The sequence below is a fragment of the Aegilops tauschii genome, chromosome 2, assembly GCF_002575655.3.
Source record: "Aegilops tauschii subsp. strangulata cultivar AL8/78 chromosome 2, Aet v6.0, whole genome shotgun sequence".
Taxonomy (NCBI): Eukaryota; Viridiplantae; Streptophyta; class Magnoliopsida; order Poales; family Poaceae; genus Aegilops; species Aegilops tauschii.
Window position 1 is genome coordinate 386,092,716 of NC_053036.3, and position 20,177 is coordinate 386,112,892.

The 20,177-nt window shown below is 47.5% G+C and overlaps 1 protein-coding gene across 1 annotated transcript; it reads left to right on the forward strand.

Moving 5' to 3' along the window:
* The first annotated feature begins 4,085 nt into the window (after positions 1 to 4,085).
* Positions 4,086 to 6,071, forward strand: LOC123497102 (probable helicase MAGATAMA 3). The gene is made up of 5 exons (XM_045233080.2): positions 4,086 to 4,594; positions 4,672 to 4,764; positions 4,859 to 4,912; positions 5,291 to 5,349; positions 5,432 to 6,071. Exons 2-5 carry the CDS (start codon positions 4,717 to 4,719, stop codon positions 5,541 to 5,543), a joined length of 273 nt encoding a protein of 90 aa, XP_045089015.1. The 5' UTR covers positions 4,086 to 4,594; positions 4,672 to 4,716; the 3' UTR covers positions 5,544 to 6,071.
* Positions 6,072 to 20,177: the final 14,106 nt, after the last annotated feature.

Below are 20,177 nucleotides of genomic sequence, written 5' to 3' on the forward strand. Positions count from 1 at the left end.
TCAGGCGGTCGGCTGGGTCCAACTTGATCTGGTGGTAGCCTGAGTAAGCATCCAAGAAACTCAACAGCTCGCATCCGGCTGTGGAGTCTATCACTTGATCTATCCGTGGTAGGGCAAACGGATCTTTGGGGCAGGCTTTGTTGAGGCTGGTGTAATCTATACACATACGCCATTTATTGTTCTTCTTCAACACCAAGACAGGGTTGGCAAGCCACTCTGGAAAAAACACCTCCATAATAAAGCCGGCTGCCAGGAGCCGGGCTATCTCTTCTCCTACGATCCTTCTCTTCTCCTCTGACAGTCGGCGGAGAGGCTGCTTGACTGGTTTCGCGTCCGCTCGGACGTGTAGCTTGTGCTCGGCGAAATCCTTCGGAACACCCAGCATGTCCTTTGGGGACCATGCAAAGATGTCCCGATTCTCACGGAGGAAGTCGATGAGCTCGCCTTCCTATTTGCTGTCCAGGTTTGCACCAATGACAGCAAACCTCCCCGGGTTCTCCGGGTCCAGAGGTATCTTCTTTGTTTCCTTGGCAGGCTGGAAGGAGCCCTGAGCATCATATTCCTTGGGGTTGGGGGACAGGGCCGGCTGCTTGCCGGCCATGGCCACGACTCGGTCCAGCATCTTCTTCTCTTCAGCAATCACGAGGGACTCGGCCAGCCGGCTGCTGGCTGCAGCACACTCGGTGGACTTCTTGTAGGCTCCGGCTATGGTGATGATCCCCTTTGAACTCGGCATCTTCATCTTGAGGTAGGCGTAGTGGGGCACAACCATGAACTTGGCCAGGGCAGGTCGGCCAAGCAAGGCGTGGTAAGGGCTCTCTAGATCCACTACTTCAAACCAGATCGCTTCTCGGCGAAAGTGATCCTTGTCTCCGAAGAGAACATCCATCTTGATCTTGCCGATTGGGGAACAGGACAAGCCGGGTACGATGCCATGGAACACAGTCCGGCTTGGCATGAGTTGCTTCGCCTTGAGGTTCAACTTCTCCATGGTGTCGCGGTATAGTATGTTGATGCTGCTTCCACCATCGATCAGCACACGGGAGAAATGGGCAGCTCGCCTTTCTGTCGCGAGGGTGGCGTCCAACACCAATGCATAAGAGCCGGGAGACGACATCACCTCTGGGTGATAAGCCCGGCTCCAGCTGATAGGCTTCTCAGACCAATGCATGAACTCGGGGTTGCTGGAGGTGACCGCGTTTACTTCTTGGTGCTGTCGGCGCCGACTGCGCTTGTCTTCAATTTGGCTCGTGAAGACGATGTAGGCAGCGTGCTCATCTGGGAACTCATCTTGAATGGCTCCGACTGCTGGTCGAACAGCCGGCTGCTGAGGGGCTGGAGGCGGCGGGCCAGGAGGTGGAGGCGGCGCCAGCCCCTCGCCCTTGGAGATCCGCGTGAGCCAATGGCACTTCCGGGTTGTGTGGTTGGACGGCTTCGCGCCACTTTGGAACTTGCAGGGGGCATCAAGAGTTTGCTCGTAGGAGAAGGCCGGCTGCCAAGCCGGCCTGCCGCCCTTCTTCTTGGGCGCGGGCCGCTCTTCGGGCTGTTCGTCTTCGACGGTGGATACCTGCCGACTGGTGGAAGGCGGCATAGGGGCCTTGCGCTTGTGGTCGTTCTGGTAGGGGCGTCGGTTGGAGTCACCGGCCGGCGTCTTGGGAGCCGGAGCGAGCACCTTTCCAGAGGCGTCCACTCGAAGCTCGGTCTTCATTGAGGAGTCGGCCGTGGCGTACTTGTCTGCTATGATCAGCAGCTCGTCGAGGGTAGTCGGCTCGTTGCAGAGGAGTCGGTGCTTGAGGAGGGTGCCCTCTCGGCACCCGGCGGTGAAATACTCTATGGCTTGAACCTCGTGCACCCCCTCGCAAGAGTTGCGGAGCTCAGCCCAAGGCGTGAGGTAGTCGCGAGTCGATTCGCCGGGCCCTTGGACGCATAAGGAGAGCTGGCGGGGCTTGGGAGGCCGCTTGTATGTGCTGGTGAAGTTGCGGAGGAAGACTTCCGTGAAGTCTAGCAAGCTGTTGACGCTGTAGGGCTTGAGGCTGTTCAGCCAGGTGCGTGCCGTGCCTTGAAGCATGAGAGGGACGTACTTCACGGCAACGCGCTTGTCTCTTGGGAGTGAGAACCCTTTGGGGAAGGGCTCGTCGCGGATGCGGGGGCCAAAGCAAGGCGGGCCGGCATCATCTTCTTCTTCTAGCGCCAGGGATCGCGCTAGGCGGTCGATCCGGTGGCGGGCATCATTCTCGCCGACTCCTTCGCGGTGGCCTAGTCGGCCGCCGAGAGTCGGATGCGTGACAGGCGGCGGGGTGGGATATCTCTCCCCACGAGGCGGGGGGGAGGCGGATTGCCTTGTCGTTCCACCGTTCGGGGGCGGCCTTCTGCGTCACGCTCAATGGTGACCCGAGTCCGGCTGCGGCTAGCAGCCGGCTCCTTGTCTTTTCTTGCGCGGGCGCCGCTTACAGTCGGCGTCCGGGATGTCGCGGCGTGGGGGAGGACTCTCAGCGCGGGCACCGGCTTCATGCCGTTCTGCGGCCGCGTCGATCAGTTGCTGGATGCGTCTAGTCATGTAGGGGAGCTCATTAGCCCCCAGCCCGTTCAGCTCGTCTACGGCCGCCTGAGCGGCATGCAGATTCTTGAGTGGCGTGGCGTAGACTGGGCGGTCTGCTCCCAGCATGCTGGCGATGGCCGTGCCGCGCTTCTTGACCAGGCCGGCTCAGCTCGGCCCGGCAGGAGGCGGCATACCAAAGGCGGCGCAGTCGACTTCACACTGGTGAGCCTCGGTGAGGCGTCTCATGGATGCTATCTTCTGGCCCTCCGCGATGAGGGCGAGGCGGCGTGCCTCCAGAGTCTCGGCGTCGGCGTTGTCCGAGATGGGGACGGACAAGTCGTGCAGCGCCGCTTGTAGGGCGTCGTGGGCGTTCTCGTCCGAGGCGGCGCCGTGGCTGATGACCAGCACCTCAGTGACAGCGATGCTGCCACTGTCGGCTCGAGGGAGAGGGTCGTCGATGATCACCACGTTGGTGGGGAAGGCGTCAAGCGATGCCGTGTCGGAGTCGACAAGCATCGGGTCGGTGGAGCCGACCGACTCCAAGTCTACAGCAAGCTCGCTGGAGACGTGAAGCTGGTCGAGGAGGCTGACGAGGCGGCTCTCGGGGTAGTCTGTGCCCGCGTCAGACGCTGGCTCGTCTGAGATGCGAGTCTCGCCAAGAAGATCGGCGAGGCAGCTCGCCGCGCAGGCGTCGTCGACGCCTTGCAGCGCGTCAGGGCAAGCGCCATCGGGCGTAGCAGGCTGGCTACGCTCGCGGGGGAGGAAAGGGTTCCCGTCCAGAACAGGTCTCCGGACGACGGTGCACCTGGCCCCACGGTGGGCGCCAAATGTCAGGTGGTAGGTGCGACATATGCCAACGGGTGGCTTATCATTGTGGGAGCCAGTAAGACATTGCCGGTGCCTGGAAACGGGATAAGGCGAAGACATGCACGCCGGCGAATCTTACCCAGGTTTGGGGCTCTCCGTGGAGATAACACCCCTAGTCCTGCTCTGCGGGGTCTCTGCATGATCACTAGATCAACACAAGTAGCTACAAGTGCTCCTTGAGCTGTTTGGCTCGAGGAGGAAGAAAGGCAAGGCTAGCTCTCCTCTTCCCTCTATGTGGTGGCTAAAACTATCTTAGAGATCCACCCTTTGCATGGGTGCCCCGGGGGGTTTATATAGGCCTACCCCCCAGGGGTACAATGGTAATCCGGCTGGGTGCGGGTCCCAGCCGTCAGTGTCTGTGCTCGCCGGCTTCTCCGCCGGCCGTTGGGGCCCGCCAACTGGTGGATCCCGCCGGCTGCCGGCCTCTTGGCCGACAGGCCAGCCCCACCGCCTGGGGGCCTTGTCGGCGGCTGGTTACTGTTGCCTCACCCCTGATGACGAGGGCTTTGTCGAGGTAAGCGTGGCTACAATGCCTCCGCCTGGTGGGCTCTCACTGTAGCATCACCTCGTCTTGTCTCCTTAATGATGCACATACTTCGAGGGAGGGAGGTAGCCGGATATTGGGAGCCGGCTACGCCCTAGGCCGACTAGGGGAGGCCGGGCCGCCTTCGAGCGTCTCTCTGGCTGAAGGGGCCCGCCGCCCGCGGGCCGTACTGGCGCCTGTCGTGGGTGACATCGTGGTCAACATGGCTACAGTGCCGCGCCGGACGGGGGATGGCTGACCCGTACGGCGCACTGTGGCCATGCATGCTCCGGGATTCGGGGGTGGCAGGCTGTACTGCGGCCATGCCCCGTCTTATCACCGTTATGTGGGTGTAGCCCTGGCGGGTGCAGTATTGGCCGGCTTCTGGGAGTCGGCCTTCTTCATGGCCGGCTTCTGGGAGTCGGTCCTCTTGGGGCCGGCTTCCTGGAGTCGGCCATCTCGTAGCTCTCTTCGGGAAGGTTTTTGAGGCCGGGTTGCCTTCTGGTAGTCGGCCTTGGTGATAGCCGGCCAGAAGAAGGCGGCCCCGTGCTCTGGATGCTTGAAGGCTCGATCGGCCTGCTAATTTTTCAAAGAGCCAGGAGGAGTCGGTTAGGCTATCCGTGGCCATTTACTCCGACACTTCTATTCTTGACGAAGCAGCTATTGTACGCACATCTTTTGTCATCAATATTCACTAATAATATTTCAAAATGTTATTCTCATTATGAAGGAAAATTCGTAGGTATTTTCTACCCTCAGTTTCAGTGGATCAGCCATTCTCACCAGGATGACTCGTGGTTTTGATGTTGTTATAATTGATGAAGCCATGCAAGCTGTGAGTATATTTTTGTGCATATTGTCTGTCTAATGGTGTTAATACAATCATGTTTTGCGAAATACTTCTGAATTTGTGTTCCTCTTTTTTTCAGGTAGAACCAACGACTCTTGTACCCCTGGTTCATGGATGCAGACAAGTTTTTCTTGTATGCCATCTACTTTTCTCAGATGATTTACGCAGATCTTTTACTTAGTTATTTACCTTTTCCTTGTCAACGTGTTAAGCGTTTCTCACTATACTACTATGTAATTACTTAATTTACTAAACAGCAGGATCATACACAGGTCATTATTCTAATTGTCCTTGTGGATTAAATTTAAAATCATTTCACTGGCTTAGGTTCTGTAGAAATTTTGCTTGATATCTTCTGAACTCTGAACTCTTTGTATGCTCGTGTGTTTACGTGCGCATTTTGCTTGATATCTTCTGAACTCTGTTGATATCTTGATACATGAATACCTTGAGTATTCTGCTAACCATGGTGACCTTGTAACCTCACTATCTCTTTTGATATTTGTGTCAGGTTGGCGACCCAGTTCAGTTGCCAGCAACTGTAATTTCATCAACTGCTCAGGAGTTAGGGTAAGATGTCTCCTTATTTTATTTAATTAATTCACGCTGTTAGTGCGTTACAATGCTAACACAATACTAATATATCCATTAGGTATGGAACAAGTTTGTTCAAGAGATTTCAAGCTGCTGGTTTTCCTGTGCAAATGCTCAAAATTCAGTATCGTATGCACCTAGAGATAGCATCCCGCTGTCAATTCATCTGAGCTGAAAACTGGAACGGTTTTCTGATTTTGTTAACCCATTACCGAAAAAGGCTTTCGCCCCGCTTTATATTATAAAGCAAACCGCCCAGGCCAAGCATCCAACAAGGTTTAACAAAGCACACACACACACGCAGACGGAGGTCCACAAGAACACAAAGAAGCATTTTGGGTATCCTATGAAGAAGCACTTCTCCGATTTGGGTTCAAGCTTATCAAGTTGAAACTTTTTCACATAAGCATCGTAGCCCCAAACTTTAAGAAACAACAACTTTGGTTTCTTGCCAAACCATAGTTCATAAGGCGTCGTCTCAACGGATTTCGATGGTGCCCTATTTAACGTGAATGCAGCCGTCTCTAAAGCATAACCTCAAAATGATAGCGGTAAATCAGTAAGAGACATTATAGATCGCACCATATCTAGTAAAGTACGATTACGACGTTCGGACACACCATTACGCTGTGGTGTTCCGGGTGGCATGAGTTGCGAAACTATTCCGCATTGTTTCAAATGTAGACCAAACTCGTAACTCAAATATTCTTCTCCATGATCAGATCATAGAAACTTTACTTTCTTGTTACGATGATTTTCCACTTCACTCTGAAATTCTCTGAACTTTTCAAATGTTTCAGACTTATGTTTCATTAAGTAGATATACCCATATCTGCTCAAATCATCTGTGAAGGTGAGAAAATAACGATACCCGCCACGAGCCTCAACATTCATCGGACCACATACATCAGTATGTATGGTTTCCAACAAATCTGTTGCTCGCTCCATTGTTCCGGAGAATGGAGTCTTAGTCATCTTGCCCATGAGGCATGGTTCGCAAGCATCAAGTGATTCATAATCAAGTGATTCCAAAAGTCCATTAGCATGGAGTTTCTTCATGCGCTTTACACCAATATGACCTAAACGGCAGTGCCACAAATAAGTTGCACTATCATTATTAACTTTGCATCTTTTGGCTTCAATATTATGAAAATGTGTATAACCATGATCGAGATCCAACAAACCATTTTCATTGGGTGTATGACCATAGAAGGTTTTATTCATGCAAACAGAACAACAATTATTCTCTAGCTTACCTGAATAACCGCATTGCAATAAACATGATCCAATCATATTCATGCTCAACGCAAACACTAAATAACATTTATTTTAGGTTCAACACTAATCCCAAAAGTATAGGGAGTGTGCGATGATGATCATATCAATCTTGGAACCACTTCCAATACACATCGTCACTTCACCCTTAACTAGTCTCTGTTCATTCTGCAACTCCCGTTTCGAGTTACTACTCTTAGCAACTGAACCAGTATCAAATACCAAGGGGTTGCTATAAACACTAGTAAAGTACACATCAATAACATGTATATCAAATATAGCTTTGTTCACTTTGCCATCCTTTTTATCCACCAAATACTTGGGGCAGTTCCGCTTCTAGTGACCAGTCTTTTGCAGTAGAAGCACTCAGTCTCAGGCTTAGGTCCAGACTTGGGTTTCTTCTCCTGAGCAGCAACTTGTTTGTTGTTCTTCTTGAAGTTCCCCTTCTTCTTCCCTTTGCCCTTTTTCTTGAAACTGGTGGTCTTGTTGACCATCAACACTTGATGCTCCTTCTTGATTTCTACCTCCGCAGCCTTTAGCATTGCGAAGAGCTCGGGAATCGTCTTATCCATCCCTTGCATGTTATAGTTCATCACGAAGCTCTTGTAGCTTGGTGGCAGTGATTGAAGAATTCTGTCAATGATGCTATCATCCGGAAGATTAACTCCCAGTTGAATTAAGTGATTGTTATACCCAGACATTCTGAGTATATGCTCACTGACAGAACTATTCTCCTCCATCTTACAGCTGTAGAACTTATGGAGACTTCATATCTCTCAATCCGGCCATTTGCTTGAAATATTAACTTCAACTCCTGGAACATCTCATATGCTCCATGACGTTCAAAACATCGTTGAAGTCCCGGTTCTAAGCCGTAAAGCATGACATACTGAACTATCGAGTAGTCATAAGCTTTGCTCTGCCAGACGTTCATAACATCTGGTGTTGCTCCTGCAGCAGGTCTGGCACCCAGCGGTGCTTCCAGGACGTAATTCTTCTGTGCAGCAATGAGGATAATCCTCAAGTTACGGACCCAGTCCGTGTAATTGCTACCATCATCTTTCAACTTTGCTTTCTCAAGGAACGCATTAAAATTCAACGGAACAACAGCACGGGCCATCTATCTACAATCAACATAGACAAGCAAAATACTATCAGGTACTAAGTTCATGATAAATTTAAGTTCAATTAATCATATTACTTAAGAACTCCCACTTAGATAGACATCCCTCTAATCCTCTAAGCGATCACGTGATCCAAATCAACTAAACCATGTCCGATCATCACGTGAGATGGAGTAGTTTCAATGGTGAACATCACTATGTTGATCATATCTACTATATGATTCATGCTCGACCTTTCGGTCTCCGTGTTCCGAGGCCATATCTGCATATGTTAGGCTCGTCAAGTTTAACCTGAGTATTCCGCGTGTGCAACTGTTTTGCACCCGTTGTATTTGAACGTAGAGCCTATCACACCTGATCATCACGTGGTGTCTCAGCACGAAAAACTTTCGCAACGGTGCATACTCAGGGAGAACACTTGTACCTTGATAATTTAGTGAGAGATCATCTTATAATGCTACCGTCAATCAAAGCAAGATAAGATGCATAAAAGATAAACATCACATGCAATCAATATAAATGATATGATATGGCCATCATCATCTTGTGCTTGTGATCTCCATCTCCGAAGCACCGTCATGATCACCATCGTCACCGGAGCGACACCTTGATCTCCATCGTAGCATCATTGTCATCTCGCCAACTTATGCTTCTACGACTATCGCTACCACTTAGTGATAAAGTAAAGCATTACAGGGCGATTGCATTGCATACAATAAAGCGACAACCATATGGCTCCTGCCAGTTGTCGATAACTCTGTTACAAAACATGATCATCTCATACAATAAAATATAGCATCATGTCTTGACCATATCACATCACAACATGCCCTGGAAAAACAAGTTAGACGCCCTCTACTTTGTTGTTGCAAGTTTTACGTGGCTGCTACGGGCTGAGCAAGAACCGTTCTTACCTACGCATCAAACCACAGCGATAGTTCGTCAAGTTAGTGTTGTTTTAACCTTATCAAGGACCGGGCGTAGCCACACTCGGTTCAACTAAAGTTGGAGAAACTGACACCCGCCAGGCACCTGTGTGCAAAGCACGTCGGTAGAACCAGTCTCGCGTAAGCGTACGCGTAATGTCGGTCCGGGCCGCTTCATCCAACAATACCGCCGAACCAAAGTATGACATGCTGGTAAGCAGTATGACTTGTATCGCCCACAACTCACTTGTGTTCTACTCGTGCATATAACATCTACGCATAAAACCTGGCTCGGATGCCACTGTTGGGGAACGTAGTAATTTCAAAATTTTCCTACGCACACACAGGATTATGGTGATGCATAGCAACGAGAGGGGAGAGTGTTGTCCACGTACCCTCGTAGACCGAAAGCGGAAGCGTTAGCACAACGCGGTTGATGTAGTCGTACGTCTTCACGATCTGACCGATCAAGTACCGAACGCACGACACCTACGAGTTCTGCACACGTTCAACTCGATGACGTCCCTCGAACTCCGATCCAGCCGAGCTTTGAGGGAGAGTTCCGTCATGAAAGTGCAACTATCCCTGGGTGGTTTTGGTAATTCCTAACAACATATAGCTCATTGAGCTAATGTTATTCCAAGATAAATATTTCAGGAAAGCTCAATGATTGGCATGGCATGGATTAGAAAGTGGACCCTTCAAAATGCTAAGGACAAAAGATTGGCTCAAGCTCAAAGCACAAGACTCTACATTTTCCATTTTAGTGATCCAAGATCACATTGAGTCTATAGGAAAAGCCAATACTAATAAGAAGGGATGAGGTGTTGCTTAATGAGATTCTTGCTCAAAATGCTTAGTGATATGCTCCAAAACCCTCCACTATTTTCTCATATCCACATATGTCCTAAACCAAAAAGTCCAACTCGGCCCCACTGAAGTTTCACATCCGGAGCCACCGAGTTCAGTTGACATAGCCACTGCCAGAAACCCTAATCAATTTGGTCTCACCGATAGGGATCTCGGTCTCACCGAGATGGGGTTGCAAACTCTCTGTTTCCCTTCGTAACGTTTCGGTCAAACCGAGATGAGCGATCGATCCCACCGAGATTGCAATGCAAACTCTCTTTTTCCTTTTCGTAACGTTTCAGTCCAACCGAGATGAGCGAACCGGTCCCACCGAGTTTGCCTGACCAACTCTCTGTTTGGCTATTACCAAAATCGGTCTCACCGAGTTTGTGTAATCGGTCTCACCGAGATTACGTTATGCCTTAACCCTAATGACATCGGTCCCACCAAGTTGACATGTCGGTCCCATCGAGAATCCTAACGTTCACATTTTGAACTAAATCGGTCCAACCGAGTTTAATGATTCGGTCCCACCGAGTTTGGTGATTTTGTGTGTAACGGTTAGATTTTGTGTGGAGGCTATATATACCCCTCCACCCACTCTTCATTCGTGGAGAGAGCCATCAGAACATGCCTACACTTCCAATACATATTTTTTGAGAGAGAACCACCTACACTTGTGTTGAGGTCAAGATATTCCATTCCAACCACATAAATCTAGATCTCTAGCCCTCTCCAAGTTGCTTTCCACTCAAATCTTCTTTCTACCAAATCCAATCCTATGAGAGAGAGTTGAGTGTTGGGGAGACTATCATTTGAAGCACAAGAGCAAGGAGTTCATCATCAACACACCATTTGTTACTTCTTGGAGAGTGGTGTCTCCTAGATTGGCTAGGTGTCACTTGGGAGCCTCCGACAAGATTGTGGAGTTGAACCAAGGAGTTTGTAAGGGCAAGGAGATCGCCTACTTTGTGAAGATCTACCCTAGTGAGGCAAGTCCTTCGTGAGCGGCGACCATGGTGGGATAGACAAGGTTGCTTCTTCGTGGACCCTTTGTGGGTGGAGCCCTCCGTGGACTCGCGCAACCGTTACCCTTCGTGGGTTGAAGTCTCCATCAACGTGGATGTACGATAGCACCACCTATCGGAACCACGGATAAAAAATCTCCGTGTCAACATTGTGTTTGCTCCCTCAAACTCATCCCTTTACCTTCATATGCAATTGTTTTACATTCCGCTGTTATACTCTTAGAATTGCATGTGTAGGTTGATTGCTTGATTTGTGCTATGTTGCTCAAATATGCCAAGAACTAAAATTGGGAAAAGGCTAGATTTTTATTTGATCAAGTAGTCTAATCACCCCCCCTCTAGACATACTTCCGATCCTACAAGTGGTATCAGAGCTTTGTTCTCCATTTGCTTTGATTTCCATAGCTTTTGGTGGTCATAGCCTTGGTTTCACAACCTAGGAGAGTATGGCGTCTAGCGAGGGAAATTACCATCGTAGAGGTCCTTACTTTGATGGCACTAATTTTGCTAGTTGGAAGCATAAGATGAAAATGCATATTCTTGGACATAACCCCGCCGTTTGGGCTATTGTGTGTATTGGCTTGCAAGGTGAATTCTTTGATGGGAGAGAACCGAACCGTGAAGCTACCACGGAAGAGTTGAAGAATCTACAATACAATGCTCAAGCTTGCGATATTCTCTTCAACGGATTGTGCCCCGAAGAATTTAACAAAATCAGCCGTCTTGAGAATGCAAAGGAAATTTGGGATACTTTGATTGATATGCACGAAGGTACCGACTCCGTCAAGGAATCCAAATTGGATGTGCTTCAAAGTCAACTTGACAAGTTCAAAATGAAGGATGGTGAAGGTGTCACTGAAATGTACTCTAGGCTTGCTCTCATCACAAATGAGATTGCCGGCTTAGGAAGTGAAGAGATGACCGACAAATTCATCATAAAAAAGATCCTAAGAGCCTTGGATGGAAAGTATGATACTGTGTGCACATTGATCCAAATGATGCCCAATTACAAAGATCTCAAGCCAACGGAAGTCATTGGAAGAATTGTTGCTCATGAGATGTCACTCAAGGATAAGGAAGAGCTTCACAACAAGTCAAGTGGTGCTTACAAAGCCTCATGTGATACTCCCACATCTTCAAGTGAGAAACAAAACTTCAATGAAGAATTGAGCCTAATGGTAAAGAACTTCAACAAGTTCTACAAGAGTAGAAGCAAAGAAAGAAGTTCCAAGTCAAGGTCCTACAATGACAAAAGATATTCTAGTCGTGAGCATAATTGCTACAATTGTGGAAGACCCAGACACTACTCCAATGAGTGTGCGGCCCCCCTACAAAAGAAGAGAAGATTCTCCCAAAAGAAGAAGTAGAAGAGAAGAATCACCACCAAGAGAAAGGAGGAGTAGAGATGATCGTTATGAACGAAGACCCTCTCGGAGAAGCAAGGAATCGGAAAGAAAGGAAAAGTCATCAAGGAGCTACACAAAAAGAAGACATCAAGCTCATGTTGGTGAATGGGTATCCGAGTCCGACTCCGACAATCACTCCGAAAGAAGTTATCACTCCGACTCCGAATATACTCAAGATGAAGGTGTTCCGGTCTAGCACTTGTGTCAACCAACTCCTATGACATATTTGACTCACCAAATGAAGGAATTGGAAGATGCTTCATGGCCAAAGGTCCAAAGGTAACACATCCCGAGTATGTTGATTTCAATAGTGATGAAGATGATTTCCTAGGTGATGATGATTTACTTGTTGACAACTCTAGTGATGAAATCTATGATGAAACGTCAATTAATCATGCTAATCAAGATAAAACGAATGATGATGATAAGAAGGAGATTGAGCGTCTAACTCAAGAACTAAACACTCTTAAGTTAGCTCATGAAACTACCTTGGAAAATCATCGAGAACTTTTAAAGACTCATGATAAGCTACGCTTTGAAAGGCTCAACCTTGAGCAAGAGCATGAGTTTTTAAAGGCAATCAATGATGATCTTTGCAAGAAAAGTTCTTCTTACATTGCCAAGCGTTTACTCTTGTCTACTTACATGCCACAAGTTAAATCTAGCAACAAGAACACGAAAGATTCTTCATCTAGTAGTAACAACAATCATGCTAAACCCAATGTTGATGCTTCTAGTAGTTCTCTTGATTCCACTAATGATTCTCTTAGCCAAGTTACACTTGAGCAAGAAAATAGCTTATTGAAGGGAATCATAGAGAAAGGTGTTTACAAGAGTCTTGCCGGAAGTAAGCAATTTGAGGAAATTGTGTGCATGCAAGGAAGACACCGGAAGAATCAAGGTGTTGGTTTCGAACGAAAGTTTGATGCCAATGGAGTTGAGTGGGAAGAAGATCAATACCCCAAGACGAAGTTTGTTCCTCAACAAGAGAAGTATGATCCTACTTCTTTCAAAGGAACACAAGCTCAAGATGATCTTCCACCACAAGACCACAAGCAAAAAGGCAAGGATAAGCTTCAAGAGGAAATTGATGCATTTGAAGAAGCACCTAAGGCCTTGGTCAAGTGGTTCCCAAGACTACATCAAGTTCCACTTCATCAAGTACAACTACGACTCCAAGGGTTCCCATCAAGATGGTGTGGATCTAGAAGAAGAAGAACTAGAGAGTTCTTGAGGGTGACTCCGCCAACATACTTCACTCCTATCATTTTGGCAAGGACAAGTGCAAACAACTTCCATATCTTGCACTAGTTCAAGGAGTCACAAACCCTCTTGTTGGTAAGACAAGGGACAAGGTAACCTAATGACTTCATGGACATCATCTTGTGTATGCGTCACTCTATGTCTATGGATATCCGTGTTTGTTCCTTGTGGGACTAACCCGTGTAGGTATTGAAAGTGCAACTCACTCCAAAGGATTGCTCCAAATGATCTACATCAACATTGAGCATCTACATCTTCAACACCTACATGAAGTCATCATTGACAAAACCCAAGGTTAGTTCATTCCCTTTAGGGGGGATATCACATCTAGGGGGAGCTTTACTCAAATCAATGAGCTAAAGCAACTCTAATGATGTGAACACAACAATGCTTTATGTAAAAGTGGTAACCCCACTTGTGCTTAAACGATGAGTATGACTTATGATCAAATGTTCTCATTTGACTCCTAAGTCAATATACTCATATATAGATGACCTAGTCATCGCCAAATTGCTTGATAGATGCTAGAGTGTTTGTGCATGCTTTGTCACATATTTCATTTTCCATTTTAATTGTGTGAGCATGTTGGATGCATATTATACTCATTCGAGGACATCCATTTGTTGCTATGATTGTTTGGCTCTTTCTCTTTTGCCAAATGGATGGACAAGAATGCCTAAGAACACCCTCTAGCTATCTATGCTTTTCTCGTCTCAAACTCTATTCATGCTACATCACAAAGTTTGATCAAGTCAGATTCGAACCACTCTGTGTGAGGAGCACTCGGAGATCCCGATTCGTCATAGACTTAAACCTCCAAAACCTCTTTGTGCATCTCGGTCTGACCGATTCATCCTTTTCGGTCCTACCGAGTTACCAAGTTGATCTAGGGTTTTCAATCTCGGTGCAACCGATTAGAACTTTTCGGTCACACCGAGTTGCAGTAACTGCTTGCAGTTTTGCATCTCGGTGCCACCGAGTCGTTCCACTCGGTCACACCGACAGGGTCAAGTTATATATACCGCTGGGTCAAAATTTGGAAATTTCTCCGAACCCCTTCGCCCGCGCGTAACCTACTCAGCCTCCTCTAGTCTCCGGATCATCCTCTCGTCACCGGCGACCTCCCGCCGCTGGTCTCCGCCGCCGTCAACGGAAATCTTCTCCGCCGTTGCCGCCGTAGCAAGTTCGTCGCCGCACTAGGGTACGGACTTGATCATTGTGCTAATCTTTAACTCCGATTCTTAGCACATTGCTTTGCCATGTTTCTTGCCATAATTGAAATCATCCTGTCCAGCGAAAACGTCCCGTAGATTAGTTTTGATTTGAAAATTTAGGGTTAGGTCTCCGCCGAATTCATCTCGGACCGACCGAGTTGTAGAAATCGGTCTCACCGATTTTGGCTTACGCCAGAGGACACGCATTTTCGGTCCGACCGAAAATTGCAAATCGGTGTGACCGAGTTTGATTTTCTGTGAAACCCTAGCAGTCTCGGTACCACCAAACTGTGACTCGGTCTGACCGAGTTCACTAGTTCAGGTTCCAAAAGTTGCTTCGGTATCACCGAGTTTACAAATTGGTAGATCCGAAATGCTTTCTGTGAAGAACTAAAACTAAGTTTTTAAGTCATCTGTTTTGCAAAAACTCCTGCACTTTGTGATGCTCATCTACTCTACCTCATCTATAACCTATTCACAGGGTCTGCGGACACTGTACTTGCAAGATGTCTGACCAAAGTGACAGCCAGAACAAGTCAGAGGAACAGGTTCAGTTAAGTGAGGGCACTAGTCCCTCTAGCAGCTATGATGAAGGCAGCAGGAGCACTCCAAGCAATCTGCCAAAGGCTGCTACCAGAACAAGGAAGAAGAGGACTTCTGACTCTGAAGATGAAGATTATGTGGCTGTTGAAGATGAAGCCACTTCTAAGAAGAAAGTGCTGAAGAAAGAGTATGGTTCAGCTGCTGCAACTAAGCCAGGTCCAGCAAGAAGACAGCCCATGTCTAAGCCAAGGAAAGTTGCCACAGGAGAAACAATGGAGTTCACTTTTGAACCCAAGGAAACTGGAGATGGTAAGAAGAGGAAAGAAAGGGCCAAGAAGACCATTGCCAGAGTTATTGGTAAACCTTCAATGATGAGAGATTCTGAAGAAGAGGAAGAGGAAGAGGATGCAGCACCAGCACCCAAAGCTCAAAAGCTTATGGGAGATGCAATTAAGGCAGGGGCTGCTCCATCTAAGCCCAAAACTGCTCCTAAGACTGCTGCTCCAGCTCCAAAGCCAAAATCCAAGAGGAGCACCAGGAACATCCCTACTGAGGAGAAGAACAAGGCCCCAGTGCCTCAAGCTGCTGAAGAAGAAGAGGAAGATGATTCTGTTGTTTTAAGGAAGCTGAAGCCCAAGATCCCTTATCACAATGATGCACACCCAGTTGCAGAGAACATGAAAATCAGGAAGGATTCAGGATTGAGGCTATGGAGAGAGTCTGATCCATATGCCACCAGGAGAAGGACTGCTGTGGACTATAGATTCCACACTAAGGAACAGCAGGACTTCTATGAGACTGTTTTACTTGACAAGAAGCCCATAGTGTGTGACATGAGATGGGTTGATCGGAAATTCATTAAGGAAAATGAGGATCACTTCCCTGGTGTATATGACAGCGTCAAGGCATGTGGAGTTGATGAGTTTGTGGCTCAGAAGTTCACGAAGTGGAATGATGAGCTCATTATGCAATTTTACTCCACTTCACACTTCTATCCAGATGGAAGGATTGTGTGGATGTCTAAGGGTACTAGGTACCAGTCTACAGTTGAAGAATGGGCCAAACTCATAAATGCTCCTGAGGAACATGAGGATGACTTGGATGTCTATGCCAAGAAGAAGAAAGACCACAACTCTATGGCCAATATGTACAAAGAGATCCCTGATGCTGCTTTGGACACACATAAGTTTGGATCTGTACACTATTTGTTGTCTGGTCTGCCAACAATCAATTGGATTCTGAGGCACACACTTCTACCCAAGTCAGGTGATCACAAGATGATCAGAGGACATGCTATCAACTTGCTGCACATATTTGATGTCCCACAAAAGTTCAAGGTTATGAGCCTGATTGTGGAAACAATCAAGATGACTGCAGCTGATCAGAAGAGAAGTTGTGGATATGCCCCACACATCCAGGAGCTCATCAACTCAAAGATGGACAAAGGCAAGTACATCTTGGACAAGGAGAATCTACCCATCTATCCTGAATTTGAGGACAACACAGTTGTCATGACTGAGAATGAACCATCATCTGTGCAAGCACAAGAGAAGAAAGCCAAAGCTAAAGCTGAGAAGGCTGCAAAGATGCCAACTGTGGAAGAGGCATCTCAGGTCTTCTTGAAGAGCGAGCAAGACCAGCTTGGATATCTGATCCAATCCACTCTGAGGATTGAGCAGGGCCTGGCCACCCTGACCAAGAACCAGGAGAGCTTGGAAAGGATTGTTGAGACAAAATTCTATGACCTTGATGTCAAGATCATAGAGATCCAAACTGCAGTTGAGAAACTTCAGGAGGAAGCAGAGGAGAAGAAGGGAAAGTCTACCACAGATGCATTTGCTAGAGTGCCCATAGGACAGAGATCTGCTGCAGTGCCAGTGCCAGACACTAGAGCTACAGCATCAGCACCAGCAGCTACAGCTCCAGTTCCAACTCCAGCAGCTACTCCACCAGCTCCAGCCACTTCATCAGAAGCTTTCGTCCTTGGCGTTCTCTCAACACCACCTCCCGAAGATCAAGCCTGAGAGTCGTTTAGCACTATGCATTTTCAAACTTTTTGGTAACTTGTTGCCAAAGGGGGAGAAAAATGTATAGATCATAGGCTTCGAGAGAGAGAGAGTGTTGGTTTTTATCTCTCTTTGCACTCTTTTTGGTTGGTTTGAAACTGCTTCGAGAGAGAGTGTGTTAGTTTTTATCTCTCTTTGCACTCTTTTTGGTTGGTTTGAAACTTGTGAGATACTTATTCAAGTGTTTGATCATATGCTACCCTTAATGCTTGTTGGATAATGCTATCTTTCATATCCTATTATGATCATTCACTTTGCTTGGTGATGAGTACATGCTTTTAATCTCTATCATTTTGAGCGCTCCACCAAGATGTATGTGACATGGAAGAGTAACCCATGATCCTAATCGATTGTGCATTTGCATTCAAAAGCAAATCTTAAATAATGCACAAATTTAGGGGGAGCTCTTGCTTATCACATACTTCTCAAAGCGACGATGTTTTTCAATCTTATTTATCATTTGTCGAAGCTTTGATCTATATGTTGTCATCAATTACCAAAAAGGGGGAGATTGAAAGTGCAACTATCCCTGGGTGGTTTTGGTAATTCCTAACAACATATAGCTCATTGAGCTAATGTTATTCCACGATAAATATTTCAGGAAAGATCAATGATTGGCATGGCATGGATTAGAAAGTGAACCCTTCAAAATGCTAAGGACAAAAGATTGGTTCAAGCTCAAAGCACAAGACTCTACATTTTCTATTTTAGTGATCCAAGATCACATTGAGTCTATAGGAAAAGCCAATACTAATAAGAAGGGATGAGGTGTTGCTTAATGAGATTCTTGCTCAAAATGCTTAGTGATATGCTCCAAAACCCTCCACTACTTTCTCATATCCACATATGTCCTAAACCAAAAAGTCCAACTCGGCCCCACCGAAGTTTCACATCCGGAGCCACCGAGTTCAGTTGACATAGCCACTGCCAGAAACCCTAAGCAATTCAGTCTCACCGATAGGGATCTCGGTCTCACCGAGATGGGGTTGCAAACTCTCTGTTTCCCTTCGTAAAGTTTCGGTCAAACCGAGATGAGCGATCGGTCCCACCGAGATTGCAATGCAAACTCTCTGTTTCCTTTTCGTAACGTTTCGGTCCAACCGAGATGAGCGAATCGGTCCCACCGAGTTTGCTTGACCAACTCTCTATTTGGCTATTACCAAAATCGGTCTCACCGAGTTTGTGTAGGTCTCACCGAGTTTGTGTAATCGGTCTCACCGAGATTACGTTATGCCCTAACCCTAATGACATTGGTCCCACCGAGTTGACATGTCGGTCCCACCGAGAATCCTAACATTCACATTTTGAACTGAATCGTTCCAACCGAGTTTAATGATTCGGTCCCACCGAGTTTGGTGATTTGTGTGTAACGGTTAGATTTTGTGTGGAGGCTATATATACCCCTCCACCCACTCTTCATTCGTGGAGAGAGCCATCAAAACATGCCTACACTTCCAATACATATTTTCTGAGAGAGAACCACCTACACTTGTGTTGAGGTCAAGATATTCCATTCCAACCACATAAATCTAGATCTCTAGCCTTCCCCAAGTTGCTTTCCACTCAAATCTTCTTTCTACCAAATCCAATCCTATGAGAGAGAGAGTTGAGTGTTGGGGAGACTATCATTTGAAGCACAAGAGCAAGGAGTTCATCATCAACACACCATTTGTTACTTCTTGGAGAGTGGTGTCTCCTAGATTGGCTAGGTGTCACTTGGGAGCCTCCGACAAGATTGTGGAGTTGAACCAAGGAGTTTGTAAGGGCAAGGAGATCGCCTACTTCGTGAAGATCTACCCTAGTGAGGCAAGTCCTTCATGGGCGACGACCATGGTGGGATAGACAAGGTTGCTTCTTCGTGGACCCTTTGTGGGTGGAGCCCTCCGTGGACTCGCGCAACCGTTACCCTTCGTGGGTTGAAGTCTCCATCAACGTGGATGTACGATAGCACCACCTATCGTAACCACGGATAAAAAATCTCCATGTCAACATTGCGTTTGCTCCCTCAAACTCATCCCTTTACCTTCATATGCAATTGTTTTACATTCCGCTGCTATACTCTTAGAATTGCATGTGTAGGTTGATTGCTTGATTTGTGCTATGTTGCTAAAATCTGCCAAGAACTAAAATTGGGAAAAGGCTAGATTTTTATTTGATCAAGTAGTCTAATCACCCCCCTATAGACATACTTCCGATCCTACACGTCAGCACGACGGCGTGGTGACGATGATGATGTTCTACCGACGCAGGGCTTCGCCTAAGCACCGCTACGATATTATCGAGGTGGATTATGGTGGAGGAGGGCACCACACACGGCTAAGAGATCCAAGGGATCAATTGTTGTGTCTCTAGGGGGTGCCTCCCTCCCCGTATATAAAGGAGTGGAGGAGGGAGAGGGGGCCGGCCACCCTTGGCGCGCCCCATGAGGAGTCCTACTCCCACCGGGAGTAGGACTCCCCTCTTCCATGTTGGAGTAGGAGAGGAGAGGGAAAGAGAGATAGGGGAAAAGGAAAGGGGGGCGCCGCCCCCCCTCCTTGTCCAATTCGGACTTGGGAGGGGGGAGGGGCGCGCGGCTGCCCCTTGGCCGCCTCTCCTCTTCCACCACTTGGGCCCATGAGGCCCAATAACCTCCGGGGGGTTCCGGTAACCCCCCGGTACTCCGGTATATATCCGATAACCCCCGGAACCATTCCGGTGTCCGAATATAGTCGTCCAATATATCAATCTTCATGTCTCGACCATTTCGAGACTCCTCGTCATGTCCGTGATCACATCCTGGACTCCGAACTACCTTCGGTACATCAAAACACATAAACTCATAATATAACCGTCATCGAACTTTAAGCGTGCGGACCCTACGGGTTCGAGAACTATGTAGACATGACCGAGACACGTCTCCGGTCAATAACCAATAGCGGAACCTGGATGCTCATATTGGCTCCCACATATTCTACGAAGATCTTTATCGGTCAAACCGCATAACAACATACGTTGTCCCTTTGTCATCGGTATGTTACTTGCCCGAGATTCGATCGTCGGTATCTCCATACCTAGTTCAATCTCGTTACCGGCAAGTCTCTTTACTCGTTCCGTAATACATCATCCCGCAA

Coding starts and splice junctions, on each gene's coding strand:
- LOC123497102 (XM_045233080.2), top strand. CDS start 4,717: ATGACTCGTGGTTTTGATGTTGTTATAATTGATGAAGCCATGCAAGCT. Junction 4,765..4,858: donor TTGATGAAGCCATGCAAGCT/GTGAGTATATTT, acceptor TCTTTTTTTCAG/GTAGAACCAACGACTCTTGT. Junction 4,913..5,290: donor GATGCAGACAAGTTTTTCTT/GTATGCCATCTA, acceptor TATTTGTGTCAG/GTTGGCGACCCAGTTCAGTT.